The 17,894-nt window shown below is 38.6% G+C and overlaps 1 protein-coding gene across 3 annotated transcripts in view; it reads right to left on the bottom strand.

Annotated features, from left to right (window-relative positions):
• The window catches only part of Hdac9 (histone deacetylase 9), an 885,718-nt gene that overhangs the window by 198,968 nt on the left and 668,856 nt on the right, over positions 1-17,894 (bottom strand). For all 3 annotated transcript variants that reach the window (XM_005377344.2, XM_013510571.1, XM_005377345.2), the window contains one exon: positions 6,338-6,445. In XM_005377344.2, the coding sequence (XP_005377401.1) occupies positions 6,338-6,445 (108 nt within the window). The remainder of the gene's footprint in view (positions 1-6,337; positions 6,446-17,894) is intronic.

Genomic DNA, 17,894 nt, shown 5'->3' with positions numbered 1-17,894 from the left:
ACGTGTGTCTGCCTGGATACTGATGATTCTGACCTATCAGCTTGTAACCCTTGCTTTGCATTGATTGGCTACTCAGACCTTATATAAGTGTGCGTCTCTGCCCCCAAAGGGAGAGAAGGGAAGGATAGATGAGGGTGGAGGATCTTGTCAGATCCAACAGCGCTGTACATAATAAACATTGAGAGCTGACTCATTTGCGACTAAGTTCTTACTAAAACGGCGCCGGACATGTGTCAAGGGTGACTTTCTCCAAGTTTATCCTACTTGAAGTTCACTGAGCTTCTCAGACTCTAGATTAATTTTTTAAAATCAAATTTGGAAAGTTCTTAGATGTTATTTCTTCAAGTATTCTATCTGTCCTTTTCTATCTCTTCTGGACTTGGGACTCCTGTTTGATCATAATTAGATCATGTCCCATGAGTCTCTGAAACTCTGTTAATGTTTCTTCACCCTCTTTTCTGTTCATTCTTGAGACAAGATACTCATTTTTGCTATCTTCAAGTCTGCAGGTTTCCCCTCTGCCTGCTCATGTTTTCTGCTATGCCCTTCTAGTAAATTCTTTAGTTCTCTTACTGTATTTTTTATCTTCATTAATTCCTATTTGGTATTTTTTTTCAAATTTCTACCTTTTTATTAATATTGTATTATTTGGAGAAATATACAGTCTTTTAAAATAGTTTATTTCTGGCTTGGTGTGGTGGCACTTGCCTGTAATCCCAGCACTTGGGAGGCTGAGGCAGGAGGATTGTTGTGAGTTTGAGACCAGCCTGGGCTACAAAGTGAGCTCAAGGCCAGCCTGAACTGCACAGCAAGAACCTGTCTCAGAAAAGTAAAAAAAATAAATAAATAAAATAGTTTACTTCTTTGAAAATATTTAAAACATCTGACCATCTTTGTCCAGTAAGTCTGACACTTCAGCTGCCTCAGGTAGTTATTGTTGACTGCTTTTATTCTGTATAAGGTCCTGACTTTTTGTTTCTTCATTTTTTACTTACTTTTTTTATTTAAAACTGGACATCTTAAACAAGTAATATGGCAACTCTATAAAGAAGATTCTCAGCTTTCCCCAGAAAAAAGATTAGAGGTTTCTTTAAATGCCTCCAAAATATAGTCTTCCAGCTTTAGTCAAAGAGCAGTGTGTGTGTGTGTGTGTCTCTGTGTGTGTGTGTGTGTGTGTGTGAGAGAGAGAGAGAGAGAGAGAGAGAGAGAGAGAGAGAGAGAGAGAGAGAGCGTGCATGTGTTAGAGTGGACTTTCAATATTTAGTTAGGTAGCTAACAACTCCATCTTAACTTTTATGTCCCATTTGAGCAGAGCCCCAGAGTCAGCTTAAGTTGAAAACTCAGGGCCTTTTGAGGTCTTCTCAGATATACACAGAGACCTATTATGCATGTGACCTTGAGTCTTAGGAATCTGCTAGACTTTGCACAACTCATTCTCAGTTTTTCCACTGAAACTTTTAGCCGCCTATTGTTTTGCTTACTGTTATCCACCACCTCAGGCAAAGTTTATCTCTGGGATTTAATTTTTTCAACACACTTTTTTTTGAGAAAAAGGCTTTCAAATTGCATGACCCTGCATGAGGTCAAACAAAGACAGACTTGCAAGTGAGCCTTGCACGGAAGCACCATCCAGGCCAAATAACGACAATTCTCTGGGAATGAGGCTTTGAAAGAGCTCCAACCCCATAATGCCCATCTGGAGACTTCCAAGCCCCTGGTTTTCACTGAGAATGTAGGCTGTAATTTGTTAAGGCTACCGTGGTACTGGGAAAGGAAAGATGGGAATAGAGTGGTTTAAAACACCACAAAGCTCACTCTTCTCATTAAGATTCAGTCAGTTTGTTTTTTGAAACGTGCTTCCTGAGTCGTTGCAAGACTTTCATTAATTTCTAGAGTTTTAAGAAAATTCACCCTGACAATTTTGCCAGTTTTATTGTTGCTTTCCTGGAGAAAAGAATTTTCAGAGGTTTAAACTGACATTTCTGCTGATGTCACTGCGGCAAAATCAGTTTGGAATTCCACTTGGCATTATCTACTGAAATTTATTATGTGGCTAGCCTAGGAAATGATTGTTTTAGTTATGCCATAGTAAAAGAGCAAGCATGTTCAAGAGTGTTCACGCAGCACTGTTCAAAGGGCAAAGCGCTGGAAACAACTAAAATGTCCAATGGAAGAATGAATAAACAAATTATAGTGTACAAGGGAAGACTTTATAGCAATGAAAACAAATGAATCATAGGCACGTATCCATATGGATAAATCCTCATAACATAATTTTAAGGGGTAAAGAAGAAAATCAAAAGGGAATACAGTCAATAAAACTCTATTTTTACAAAGGTCAAAAAATCTAAAACTACTAAAGAAAAAGAAAGAAATAGTTTCCTTAATTACAGTACATTAATGGCTACCCCTGGCTCAGAAAGACAGATATGACACAAGTACTGAGAGGATATTAATAGTATCAGCAAAGTTCTATTTCTTAAGTTGGATGAAGAGTTCATGGGTATTTGCATTATTATAACACTTTGCTAGTCAAGAAGTAACTTATTGTCTTTCAGAATGGGTCAAGTATTTCATAACACTAAAAGAGAGGATATAGATAAATCAAAATAGATTATTTTAACCCTTTCTTCTTACATGTATTTATGCTATCTGAACAAAGAAAAAGTCCTGATAGAGTAGTTGTAAGAAAAAGAATTATGAGGTTTATAGACCTTTTTATTAACTTATGTGCCAACTCCTAAAAGCACTTGATGTGTTTTAGCCAATATTCTGTTTGTGGTATTTTCTTCGAGGGCACATTATAGAAATACGGGCAGGTTACATATAATCTATCCAACCTATAGTAGGTATTCAGTGAAGAGCAAGTATTACCGGCAACAAGACATCATCATATCCACTCAAATATTAAGAACACTTACCCACCATTCGTACAACCAGGTGTTTTGGGTTTTGGTTGTTTGTCAAAACATCTGTAGACAGCTAAAATAATTTCAACTTCTTTGGGAAAACTATCATTTTCAAAATAGCATCAAAGTGAATTCAATAGTAAATCTTGACAAGCACTGAAACATCTTTAGAAGCTGAAAAAGTGTTCACTCTTAGAGATACTTCTGTGTCCTAAATATACTTTCAAAAATGCCCTACAAAAACAAAAATCATATTGAGATCTACACTTGGAATATCTAAAAAAATTCAACATTTTTAGAACTTACGTATTACTCAGTACAAGAATCTGAAAAATAGCCAATTTGGGCAGCTGTAGACTTGAGGAATTACTCTGTGTGTGTGTGTGTGTGTGTGTGTGTGTGTGTGCGTGTGCATATGTGTGGTTTAGTATCTTGTTAAAAAATTGTAAATCTTGAAAGTCCCCATAATGTATAATAAACTGCACAAAGCATTTCAATTCTTTGCCCAAAATAAAGTGATACATCACTATAGTTTGTGGCACACATTTTATTTCAGTGTCAACATGAAACCCAGCTCCATTTCCTGCCTCATCCTTCTAGTTCCTTCAGCTTACCAATATTTCAGGTGAAAAAAGGTCAGACCCTGTCAGAAGAACGTGATCATGACCAAGGAAAAGTTCCAGGTGATAACACTTGTTCTTTGGTGTTTTCCTTTGTGTGTGTGTGTGCACATCTGTAATGTCTAAATTCTCATGCTCTATGATTTCAGTGATCTCTCCCCGGCTATCACTCACCTCTAGTATAGCTTTCCACCCAAGCCCACTTTATTTAAAATAAAGCTCTTAATTCTTTTCTATTTTCCAAGAACAATTAGCACTGATTCAAATGAAGCAATATTATAATCTGCAATATTATTTTATTAAAGTATTGATTACTGGGAGAATGGTTTAGAACACAGGAGAACTGAATGTACATGGAAAGAATGCAAAAGCAAAAGCTAGTTTTCAAAAAAATTTCTGACCAGAGGATTACTTGCCATTATCTGCAAATAAGCTTCCCTGTTTCTTTCTTAGATCTGAATGAAGTGAACCCATGTACCATGAGAAATAATGGCCTTGACCGGTTTGTATACTGGCCCTGTAGCCATGGCATCTGGGACAGGTAGGTCCTGAGTAACTTCATGAGTGGATAATGGTGCCTGAGCATGGCTTTCTCCCTGTTATGTATGTTCTTCACTGTGGGCTCCAAATAATTTCTGACTTCCACTATTGCCACAGGGCTTCACTGCAGGCCAACACAAATTATCAAGAAGCAGGGTTTAGTACTGACTTGCCAGCATGGCAGCGGCGTCTGCTATAGCCCTGCCTGTCTTGAACTTTTAGTTTGATCTTGACCATCGGAAAGATAAACCAACTCTAAAATGGGAAATGTTCACCAAAGCAAGTTGCACTTGGTTTTGGAATATGTACCACTTGGTGTGCCTTAGAGTACATAATTGAGGATCAGCTCTACTTACAATTTGTAAATTGCTCAGTGCTTTGGATGACTTTTAGCATTATCGATTCCACCTGAGAAGCCACAAATGACACAGTACTTAAGAGGTGGTGCCTAGACCAAGATTTCTTGATTCTTAGGCTAGCTCTTTTTCTCTATTATTATCATTAAAAAATGTCTACTGATTCCTTTAACAGGGCAAGAAAAAACATTTGTATGAATCTTTGTTAATATAAATAGCCAATGTTAGTACAGCTGGTGGTCAGCATGTCCATATTATATTTTGTTGACACTTTGTTTATAGCTGGTCATTTTAAATGGTTAAATGCTAAAAATAGAATTATATAATTTGCTCAATTCACTTCCTCCACAAATTTGTCAATTCTGCACACAGTAAGCTAATAATAGTGATGATTTTCATAAGTATAAATATTATGTGGGCATTCCACTTGAGAACATTTTTGAATTATTGCTTAAATTTCCAAATTTAAAGCAATTAGAAAATGCAAACGCTAACATAATAATTCTCTTTGACATCAAATGGGGGTTGAGCCAGCATAATCTTAAAAATTATAATATTTTGGCTTGACTGCTGTCTGCCAATTGAATTCTTTCAAAAATAAAGTGTTTAAACATTCTTCTTTTAAAATAGCAACTTATTGTATTACATGACATTACACAAATAGGAAGAATTATTCCTAAAATGCCCCATGAAGGTAGTCAAAATTTGTCCAAAAGGCTGTTTTCCTCCAATTTTTAATTTCTCATTAACAAAAGTAGAGACTGAAAGCTAAGCGCCCCATTAACAGTCCCATCAGTGCCCTGAGATAAGTAATTAATGTCCTGACACTAATCACATCCGATGCACACAGCACCCCTATTGTCGCAGTGTAGCCCACTTCATCAACATTTTGTTTCCATAGATTTTTACTTCTGAGACAACTGATGCATCTTAGTGTGTGCATTCCAACCCCACACTTTTAATTAGAAGTGGAAGAGGCCAGTATACTTGAATAAAAATTCATTAGACATAAAGAAAAATAATCCAAATTAGATTTTATCTTACGTTAACGAAACTCCCAGTACATGTGTTGTTGGTCAAAATATATTTCCCTTAAGCCCCACAATTGCTAAAAATATCAGATCAATCACCATCCAGATTGCATTATGAAGTGTGTGAACTAGTGCATTAAAAAGCCGTGTTAGCACCAACAAAGTTTATTGGGGTAACTGCATTCGAGACACACATGGCATACCTTTAAATAGCACTGTTAAAATACCAAATAAAATGTCAGCGTCTGTCAGGTCTCTGGCTTTTATAAATTGTTTAGACTGGGAAACTTTGGGGTTTGGACATTGTTCTTTTCATATGATGTAGAAAAGAAGAGACCATAAAAAGAAAAGAACAATAAAGCATAGCTCATTTTTGAAGTTCTTTCATGGAAAAACATACTCTGGATCATTACCCTCCTAATCAACAATTTCCTTCTTCCTCCCAATCCTTCCCGTCTGGTATTTACCTTTCTCCACCCCCCTCTCTCTGGGTGGTACTCTGAGCTTATCCATACTACTCAGTAATCATATTCTTAAAATCACTTCAAAAGAGAATCCCAGGATGGCATGACAGATATGTATATGCCAACGGTGCTTTTATCCTGGAACACAGCTTTTCTCAGCATTTCTATGCCCTTAAAAACAGACCAGTGTGCCCTGACTGCAGAATACTCTCAAGGAGAGAAGGCCCTGACAGAAGAACCAGCCTGACCTATCTACAGAGGCATTATTATCACACCTTAGTGGCCATCTCCCTGCCCTCTTCCCTCCGCCTCCTTCCTCTTCTTACTGGACCACACTCCCCACAATTCCCAAACAACAACATCTCTGTTTCAGCTTCTTTTCTGGATTTCCCACACTTAATGCAACCCAGACCTCACCTTCAGCTCTCCTGAGGCCACTTTGGAAGCCAGTTCGATGACACAGCCAACAGCCATGCGTGCAGCACCGGACGAGTGCAGCTCATTCCAAATGGTGTCACTGTCCACCTGAGCAAACAGACAGCGGAGTCCGCAGAAGGACAGAAAAAGAAAACGAAAGAGAAGGAAGAGATGAAGGAGTGAGGGAGGGGAAGGGGAGTTAGGGGGAAGGGAAGAGAGAGAGAAAACAGATCTGTGAGGAAGGGCTGGCAGGGTAACAGTCTATGTACAATAACATTAGTCTTCCGTCCTGGCCAGCTGAAAAGGCCTTCTGGACATGGCTTTGCTTATACTTTTTCTCTACACTGACTTCTCCAATGGAAACACATTCCTGCCATGCCTCACTGCCATTCCCTGTTTAGATTTCTCATTACAAACAGCATTACATAGGCTGGATCTGGCTTAGTTACAGGCCTGCTAAAAACCAGGCCCCAGTAGTAGATAGACTAAAAACTAAGAGCACTTAGTTAAACATAAAAATCGGATTTGCAAGTGCTAGAGGGGGAAAATTCAAATACCTGTCTCACTGTAGGTTTACAGGGAGCCAAAGACAATTTTTAGGCAGGTAGCAGTAGCCGTCAGTGAGAATGAAGTAGCAACCAGAGCTCTGCATTCTCCAGCAGAGTGGAAGGAGCGTACAGGGTCCTCACATTTGAAACATTAACAACAGTCAACTGAAAGGGGCAATCTGATTTTAAAAGGGAAAGCTTAATATTTTCTAATATTTCCTACAGTTTTTCAGCTGGTTTCAGTGCATGCTGCCTTTATTAAAATTGGATCGCAAAATACACAGTTTATTCTGTACTAGTGAGCATTATTTTCGAGCAAAGCATGTCTCAGTACTCAGGATACCCCTTTATCAAATGCTGTTTACTCTTTTTCATGCACATAGTAAGAAAGCATATATATTAAGGACATGAAAAGTCTAATAGTAGTGGTAATAATTATCATAGATGTTGCACATTTTATGTATAATGCATTCCATGATAAAAAAAAGATTGGATGGTGGACATTGCTAAGTCACATAAATCACTTAAAGCACTAGGATTCAGAATAATATGTTTGTAACTGCAAATACCAAGGCTTCTAGAAGAAATCTAAGGGGCAAAATCTCAAAAAAAAAGAACTCAAGAATTAAATTTAAGAGGACTAGTCACATGGGACATGCAATAAGTGAAAGCTATATATATTCCTAAAGCAGTCTCCTATGTATTTTCACATGCCTTTTCTTTCCCACATGTAGTCCTTTTCAACTTAAATGGTGTTAATAGCAATGAATAAATATATAATAAATGAAAAAATAAATAATTACCCAGACACACACAAATAAAGGTATAATTAAGATACTGTACACTGGTGGCACATGCTTGTATTCCCAGCATTCAGGAGTCTAAGGCAAGAGGATTCCTAGAGCTCAGGAGTTTAAAAGCAGCCTGGGCAGGATAGACTCCATCTCAAAAAAACAGAGTTAAAAAAGATCCTCTGAATGACTGTGCAGTAACGAAGAGTGCAGTTCCTGAAATCAATGTTAGTTGTAAAATCATGACTTTATCATTATTATGGTTTAGCTCTAAAACGCCCTCCAGAAGTCTCATGTGGTCAGAGGTGTGGATTTTAGAAGGTGATTGGCTCATGAGGTGCTGTATTCTTCAGTGGATGCATCCACTGATGTGTTCATAGCTGAATGTGCTGTTAGGAGGTGGAAGCTGATTGGCAGTGGGACTCAGGGGTGACATGAAAGGGTGGATTCTTGTCCCTGGCTCCTCCCTTGCCTTTCAGCATCCTGGCTGCCATGAGGTGAGCAGCTTTCCTTCTCCATGCCCCTCTACCCTGCCATTTATGCCTTGTTCACCGCTGCCCATGGACTGAATCCTCCAAAGCTATGAGTGATGCTAAAGCTCCCCTCAGTTTAAATTTCTCAGTGTTGGGCACTGTGTCTCAGCGATGAGAAACCTGACAAATACAATCATTAAAACTGAGTGACACTGAAAAATCAATTAGTCAGGGCCAGGAAGATAGCTCAGTGGCACAAGTGCCTGCCTGGCAAGTGCAGGGTCCTGAGTTTGATTCCCTGGTACCAAGAAAAACAAAAACAAAAAATCAATTAGTTAACATTTCTGTACCTTTGTTCCCTTACCTATACAAATGCCAGGTTTTAAAACCACCATTGGCATAAGACTCTGATCAGGATCGAATGAGTAAGTGATAAGCAAAGTTTGTTTCTATTTTCCCTGTGACTACACCCATTTTACAATGCCCAGCACCAAGCAGAGGGCTAAGAAGCATCTACTGAGCAGCACACTTTGGCTCCCAGACTGCTCCACAGCCCTCACACAGGGCTCCGAGCCTGACGGCATAATCTGTGGTACTGCGCTCCTGAAGAAAAGTGCTCTCTGAGAACATTCAGCCCATGCCGTGGTCACACCTGCACCGTCAGTCCTTCCTACTCAAAGGTGAGGGAATCACTCAAGTGGACACCAGAACCTAACCACTTGCCCTCTAAATCAAAAGTGTTATTTATTTTTTCCACTCTACTAATATAAGCAGTTATTCAAGTTTCATACAGATATATCCTTGAATAATTTGGTTGTATAAGTTGAAAATAAATCCCTAAATTTACATTGTGCTACATAATTTTAATGAGTTCTTTACACCTACTAGTGTCCCCTTTTATATACATACTGGTGCCACAGAAAGGCCTGGAGTAATCAGATTTAAATTATTGGGAAGATAAGCAAAGATAAAGGAAATTAATAAATTCTAAAAACCACACAGACCTTCTAATTACCTTTGGAATACACTGTCAGCTTTATTTCTTTGTCTATTTCTTAAAGCAGCAGGAAATTTCTTTCCAAAAATTGTAAGTACTACATTTGCTTAGCAAATATTCTAGCAGCTGAGAATAATATCTCGTTAGCCATTAAATGAATGGATTTAGGAAGACACAAGTACATTTGTGTGGTATCTACCTGTTAACATCTTTGTATCTTCCTGAAAACACTCTTGCAGCGCTAATGCTCCATGTCTGTACTATTAATTTTGGTGTATAATCCACTAACTGAGATAGTTGAGCTTGAATTATGTTGTGTACCTACTCTGAGTTGTGGTGTGGGGATGATTTATAATGAAAATATGGCCAATATTCTCAAGGAGGGTTGGGACATAGGTGTTGAAGGGATACTTGACATGTTGATCTGTCTCCAAAGCTTAGACTAATCCTTACACAGATTCTTTTTAGGATTTATCCATCCATTTATTTACTTACATTTAAACATAAAGAACATTCATGGAAGTATGACTTCAACCTATATTTAATTGATATTTAGTTCATAAGTAAATAGTAATAATAGTAAAATTTGTATATAACTGACTACAAGAGGCTAATTACACTGAACTCTAAATTTACAAACAGGTTTATTTTATTCACTTCAGGATATCACAGTAAACTATCTTAGGCTGGGTGGCTTCCACAACAGGAATTTATTTCTCACAGTTTTGGAGGTAAGGAAGGCCAAGATCCAGGTGGTAGCCGTTTTGGCTCCTGGGAGGGGTCTCTCCATGACTTGCAGATAGCCACCTTTCTGCTATGTCCTCAGACAGCCTTGGATTATGTCTGGGTTCTTCTCAGAAGGTCCCCTATCCTATTGAATGAGGACTGCACCTTTATGACCTCATTTAATTTTAATTACTTCCTTAAAGCCTATTAAATACAGTCACATTAAGGGTTTTGGATTCAACAAATACATTTTAAGGAGACACCATTCAATCCTTTGCAAGGTTATATCTGAAAAGCTTGTCTGCAAGTCAATTTACAAACCTACTTTCCCAACGTCTATGTTCCAAATGGTGTTTCAGGACCAAACTAAGTTTCCCACATGCATTTTCCATGACCTATATGAGTTCCAACAATAAAAACAGGACATGTGGCTCATGAATTCTTCTACAACTCCTGTCATGAAAGGAGATGCTGATATCCACTTCCTGCCTTTCATGTATTTATTGTCCTTCTATGTCCCTCTTATTCTAGAAACTGCGAAAAACACTTCCCAGGACTGGTGATAGCACCTACAGGTAATGTCCTTATGAGAGTTCTGACTTTAACTGCTGCAGAATTTCTTGACAGTAGAAAAAAACAAAAGCCAAAAAATCCTGGGTAAAGGAAGTAAGATGCTGAATTTTTTTTTCTTTTTTTTTTTCAGGCAGGATCTTGCTATGTATTTCAGGCTATCCTTGAACTCACTATGTAGTTTAGGCTGGCCTCAAACTCATGGTGATCCTCCTGACTCATCCTCTCAAATGCTGGGATTTGCCACCATGCCCTTTGGGAGATGAGGATTGATATAGAAGAAATATAAAGAAAATGACATTCAAAATAGAACTTGCATCAATATGCACAAGAAATTCAGGCTTTATGTAAAAGAGGATTTTTCCTCAAATTCCTTTACATATTAAAAACTAAGCCTGGTTATCCTAGATCATTCTCCTATGTAAGTGACAGGATCAAGAAAATGCTATCACTGCTTCCCTAAATGAACACTCAGCAAACAAACTCCTCCCACCTACGACCATCAGCCACCAGTCTTGCTGCTTAGTGCATACATGATCTGATCTGAGAGGGAGGAAATCCCTGCTGGTCCTGAGGGACAAGAAAAGCAGCCTCAAGAGGAATCAGGGAAGCCAGGCAAGGGAGAGCAGTGAGGGAGCAGGTTAGACAAGCAGACGTCTCAAGTAACTTGGCAAAATGGTAAGCAAGTCTGTGCTCTGAACACATTGAGGACTTGTGCAGTCCAGTCTACACTAAACTGTGGGCATCGTCTAATAATTAAGTCCGTGAATAACATAAAAATTAATAGAGGTTCAGCATTCCTAAAGTGCTCATCGTTCCTGTGCAGTGCAAGTGATGCCTCAAGTTGCCACAGTCCCCTGGAGTAGCTATGGGGGAGCCCACAAAACGGACTCGCTATGGCCAGGGCCAGATGGGGAGCTCAGGGGAACCTCAGCATCAGGATGAGCCCAGCTGAGGGTGCAGGAGCCCAGAGGTCTGGCCAGGCTCCTGTTTGCAGGGAAATCAGCAAGCAGGAGTCAGTCACTGGGCCACCCCACTTCACTGCTGGGACAACAGGGAGAACTCGTTGGCACAGCGAGGTTACTGGGAAAACCTGAATACGCAGAGAACAGCTTGAGGTCCAAGGTCCCTTCAGGGCTCCATTCCATCCTCAGGTAACCAGAGGCCAACTCTGAAAGATCAGGCGACTGCTTGGAGAGAGACAGCCCAATAATAAGTTGATTTAGAAAAGGCAGAATTTCTAAACTGAAAGGAAGCTGTTCAAACTCAGAGGCTAATATATTACTAATTGGGGAAAAGAGCAGTATAATTGGAAAAAAAAATGAATGATATATTCATCATACCCCAGAAAGAGCATAAGTAAGTTTGTGTCTCATTTTCCAAGACAGGAATGTGTTTTGTTGGTTGGCAGGGAAAGAAACCTAGTCACAATTTGGGGCAGGAATAATTAAGGATGTGCTGAAAATATGAGCTAGTGTGACAGAACTGTATGCCACAGTGCCCAACTTACTGCCCCCTCAAAACTGTTCTGGGGTCTTTATCAAGCTTTTATAAATGTGCCATTCTAAAAAAAGTTGTATTTTCAGTTGGGCATGCTGGTGCACTCCTGTAATCCCAGTGCTCAGGAGGCTGAGGCAGGAGGACCAGGAGGATGAGGCAGCAGGAGTTTGAGGCCAGCCTGGGCTACATAATGAGTTCAAGGCCATCTTAGACTATGTAACAAGACCTTGTCTAAATGAATAAATAAATAAGTAATAAACAAATAAATAAATATTATGCTTTCAACTTTAAAAAATTTTTGATCATATAACTAATAAAACATGAAAGCAGCTTTAGTAGTCTGCCAATTAATATGTCTACAGAGGCCTTTTTTTATTGGCCAGAATTAAAATCTATCAACCTTTGAACAGTCCCCCCATGTTCAAGTCATTTTACAAACTACAGGAGGTTCTGGACCTAACATGAAAGCTGGGGTTCAGATATGTTAGGTGAGGCTGCCCCACAAAAAGTCATCCTGTAGAAAGAAATGAACTCAGTTTTGGACACATTAGGTACCGACCCTCCTACCTATACCTATTTGTAAAATGAGTTGAAGTTGGGGAAATTTTTAAGCTTGGTAGATATTAATTTTGACAATAATAGAAGGCCTCTGAGGGAAGCTCCAGAGGTAAGATTCAGCCATTGGAGGAGGAGACACAGCTCCCAAGGCAGCTCGGAGCTCGCCCCTGAGATCACAGCCCACAGTCCAGAGATCCAGCTCCCTGCTGCAGTAGAGGGAGAACTGGGGAAAGAGCCTCTCTGTGTTCTGCACACTAGCTACACTGTCGGAAATATTACAGAGGAAATTTAAACTGAGAGACAAAATATTTTATGTCTCTAGAAAATGAGAATGAACTAGAACACCTTGGTATCAATTAAAAAATTATAACTTTTAAGGGAAAGGGGGCATTCTCCATTTCTTTATGTACATTACAGTATCCAGAACAACCAGTGATACAAAGACTACAGAATATTCACAGTAGCCAACAGAACTCACAAGTATAAAGATGAAAAGGAAGACGGTAGAAATGAATGGGAAGAGTGAAGAAGGAGGATTAAAAAAAAAAAAAACCAAAGAACAGGTGATGGGAAACATAAGTCTTATGCTCAAAAGCAAATGACATTCCTCAGTTATTACCTGAGCCTCATAGAATAATTATGGAGATGCTTACTTTATGGAGGCATGAAGGAATTGTAAAAGAAGGGCTAATAAAGTACTATTTTTAAAAATACACTACACAATTCTACCTGTGTCTGAAAGAAGAACCTGTTGTAATCTCCCCTGCTGGTAATGAAAGGGGGTAAAAGGTAATAAGGAGGAGTCCTGCATTCAATACTACCCACAGACCGTGAATAGCAGACATGTGGCCACATTCATGCAAAGTCACAGCAGAACTCAATTCAAGAAACACATAGAAAGAATAATGAGAAACTAATATGGACAGCTCAGCTTTTCGGTTTTATTATACCTTACCCTATGTATAAAATTCCATTTTGTTTTCTACCATTCACAAATAATAGTGGCAATAATAATGATACTTATCACCAACAAGAACTTATTAAAATTCTGGCACTGTGCAAAGCTTTTTGTCTGTATTAACTCATACAATTTTTATAACCTCCCTTGGTGCTATTATTAAGCAGTTTCATATACAAAATCCTAGAAGTGATTCAGCTAATAATTAGTGAACATGGAATGAGAACCCAGAAAAGAACAATATAAGCTCTTAACCCGTATTGTTTTTATGCTAGTAAAATCAAAATTCAAAAAGTAAGACAAGTTAAAAAGTGAGTTATTAAATCATATTCTCATCAGATTTGCAGAATCTAAAAAGTTTCACAATTAAATACTTTACCAAAGATCCACATGGATGTGTAATATTTAAAATTATTCTACGTCATCCCATTAATATCACTAACATATTTTTTTTTAAATCAAATGTTACGAGTTGTACCTGGTATACTTGGGGTTTTCCTGAGGGCTGTAATGTGTTTGCCATTGTTTTACAGCAGTGGTTGTTAATGAAGGGGACTGTCCCTCAGGGCTTATTTGGCAAGTTCTAGAGACATTTTTTGGTATGATCTTACGACTAAGGGAGGAAGTATTGTACGGGATTCTGGTGTATGGACGCCAGGAACAATACTAAACATTCCATCCTGCAACATACTGGTACCTATGATAGATAATTATCTAACCTGAATACCAGTAATGTCAAAGTTGAGAAATCTTACACTAGAATCACTGAGAAACATGTAAGTAAGTATGTTGTCCCCCTATCCTGGCTGCTAATACTACTAAACCCCAACTTATGGTTCTCCTGTAGTAAAAGTAGTATGCATTACAGCATGTACTTTAAGTTATAACTTCACTCCTAGATCACTGTTTTTATTTCTAAATGACTGCCACTCCTACTTAAAAAATAACTTGCATTTATGTAGTTTGAAAGATGCTTTAAATCATTTATGGAATATGGTAAAAATAAAAGGAAACTATAGTGATATTCAACAAATGGTGTTTTGGTCAATGACAGACAATATATATGACAGTGGTCCATAGGATTTTAGGGAGCTGATAAATTCCTTTTACCTGGTGACATGGTCAGTATCATAATGGCATAGCATGAAGCATGACTGGCATGTTTGCAGTGATAATCTGAGAATTCTGCCTATCATATGAAAGCACAATACATGGGATGATATACAGTATACTACAGTTGATATGGATAATAAACAACTCTGCCACTAGTTTAATTACTATCCTATACTTTTATTTAGGATGTACTCCTTATTTTTTAAAGAACTTATTATAAAGCAGTCTGCTGTGTTATGCAGGCAGCAGCCTCATATCTCATGCTTACTACATCTTTTACATGTACCAGGAGGCTGCGTCAAGTGATTGACCTATCCTGTATCGATCTGAATAAATGCACACAGAACGATGCATGGACAGCAACAGGATCACCTGACTGCAGTGTGCAGAAAATAGCTCCCATGGTTAAGCACTGCAAAGCTGCAGAGAAAAAGAAAGCAAAAAGAAAAGTGGAGAGGTAGACAAAAAGATATGGAGGAGGACAGGAGAAAAGTGCTATGTTCATTATTATCTTTTAAAAGTTGCACTTCTCTTGTTTTTTATTTGGAATGCAAACAAAAACAGTTTTCAGCAACACTGTCTTTTCCCTGAACTTATCCAAGTAACTCTGTCTGCTGAACAGAACCATGCTGTTATCAGCTTACTTTTAAGTGCTGTTTCAACCTCAGTTTTACAAATGTTAGTGACAGAAAAGAATTTTTGTACTCCTTCCAATTCTTTTGCTCCAGTCTCGAGGCATCATTCTACAAAACGTCAAGGGAAGGGACTGTAATTTATATAAACGACATCAAAAATGGATAATTTTACATCATTAGTGGCAAAATAAAAGAAAAAGGAATGTCATATAATCATGGGTATCTATAAAAAAGCAACCAACGACAACACCACCACGTAATGTCCAGCTACTCAAAGCCAGGTTCTTGAGACAGGGTTGTTGCCGAGGATGTTGAGTTTGGCTCTGTCCACGCAGAAAGCCTGCTGTCTTCGAGCCGCCCTGATTCGGGGCAGCGAGTGGAAACACGTAGGCACCTTTTCTGACACACCCACCCTTCCAATTGCTTCCTTCCTTTGAAATGGACCCTGAGCAGCTGAGAGATGGGAACGACAGCAACATTTCAAAATCCATAGTTTCCTCTCTTTCTTTATCTCTGTAGGTGAGTTAGGATCATGAATTAAAATGATAAAATTCCAGGACAGACTCAGAAGTTTGCAAGAACATGGAGATGTTTCCTGAGTGTTCCTTCACCTTCCATTGAGAGGCTTCTGTGCTTCTGAAAACCTTTTGGGCAACCACGCAGTGGCTGTCAGTGGTACTTTGGATTTCTTTTCACTCTGAATTTGACCACATAAAAAATGGAGAACAAAATAAAAATGTGACTAGAAGTGGACATAATGATCAGAGTACCAACTAAGTCAATTGTCAGTATGATAAGATTTGTCACTAAATGACATATATTGTTGTGCACGTTATATTTTAAAATGGAACAACAGCTTTCTCCCATAAAATATCTCCTAGGATCTGGAGGAGGGATGATTTAAAGATGAAGAATTGTCTTAGCATTTTAGAGAATGGTTGACTAATTCATGTAGAATGGAACCAAGTAGAGTCCATGAACAGGGATAAAGGACAAAGAAGTACCCAGGGAGACCTTCACACAGAAGGGTGCAGACTAGGGTTAAAGTGTTTTAATGGCTCCTGAAGCCAGACTGGTAACATAGACATCACAGAGTGTAGGGTGAATGGCTGGGGGAGTGCTAACTGGAACCTAGAATCCAATGGAAAATCTATGCTTCGTCTAAAAGGCAAATGGTCACACATTTCCAACCAATCCTGTCATAGCAAATTATGCCATAGCATTTTACTAGCAGTCCTAAGTATTATATTCTTAGGTGCAATGTTTCTACCTTTAACAGTGACCAACATTCACTTCAAAAAGAAAAGAAAAAAACCCCACTGTTTGTTCATTTTTTTGTTTTTTTCCAGTACCACGAATCAAACTCACAACCTCGCACTTGCCAGGCAGGCGCTGTGCTGCTGAGCTAAGTCCCCAGCCCCCCAAGACCCCACTGTAGCTTAAATAAAACAACATGTGCTCAGTACAGCTCCTGGCCTACCAGTGTGTAACCTCAGCTATGCAGAGTAACATTTATTTACTCACTTGTTTGTTTATATTTGCCATGCTGGGGATCAAACCCAGGGCCATACGCATTCCAGGCTACAGCCCCAGCCCCAGGTAATTTATTTTTACACAAAGTTTTAAAAGTCTAAAGCAAAAAGGCAAAAATGTGTCTCAGAGGAACTAGCTGGGCTTATTCTTTGTGTGGCAACCATCGAAGCTTAACTGAAGGGCATCTCGAAGGGCAGGGTACTCAGGGAATAGAACTACTCTCTTAAAGAGGTTGTGCCCATAAAGGCTTCTGGTCTCTGCCTGAGAAACCCTAACAATAAATGTTAAAAGGCAAAATAAAAGGGAGAGATTAAGCAACAGAGAAGTAGATTCTAGTGATGGGAAGGAGATCTGGGGAAGGAGGCAGATGGATGGGAGGGCAGGCAGGGGAGGAGTAAAAATGATGCAGATATGGCATGCACGGCTCACCCAGATGAATGTAATTGCTGTGTACCGCAAGCATATACTAATTTAAACAAATTAAAAGACTACATCGCTGGTTGAATCTAATAAAGAAGTAATGGAGGTTTTCATTTTGTGTCCTTTTCAGCAATGTGCATTTATTTCATTCTACAAAGCTACTGTTTTGTAACAGCTGGGAAATAAGAAGTAAGTAAAAATCTTGTCCTTCAGCATATAACTGAGAAGCATTAATTTCATACAGACAGAATTTTACTTATGAGCTGTACAAAGGAAGAACTATATTTGGGTTAAAGGAGATACAGAGTAAAGGTCTAAAGCCACCAGTAAATCTGGAAATGCACTCTAGGAAATTTTATTCCTCAATTGGTCCTATCAAGATAAATTTTATCAGGAAAGAATGGCTACAAATAATCTGTCTAGAAATACACCAATAATCCATACCTAGACATTTCCATAATCCCAGGAAATTGTCAGCTTCATATATAATTTTAACGGATATTATAAGAAAATAACTTTTCCTCGAAGTCTTCTCTACTGAATTTCCTTCAGCACTGGTAAGGGTAATACCAACATTTCATGCAATCTCTCCTTATTTATTATGTGGACTGTAGGGTTAGAGAACCTGAAAGGCAGCATTTCTGCTCACAAACTTGGATAAGTTTATTAAATGATTCAAGTCCTGTAAGAAATGGAGATAATGACACCTTCCTCCTATGATTATTTATACCATTA

The sequence above is a fragment of the Chinchilla lanigera genome, unplaced genomic scaffold (assembly GCF_000276665.1).
Source record: "Chinchilla lanigera isolate Chin_1 unplaced genomic scaffold, ChiLan1.0 scaffold00009, whole genome shotgun sequence".
NCBI lineage: Eukaryota > Metazoa > Chordata > Mammalia > Rodentia > Chinchillidae > Chinchilla > Chinchilla lanigera.
The sequence above is the reverse complement of the archived record's forward strand: the minus strand, read 5'-3'. Positions and strand labels throughout refer to the sequence as shown.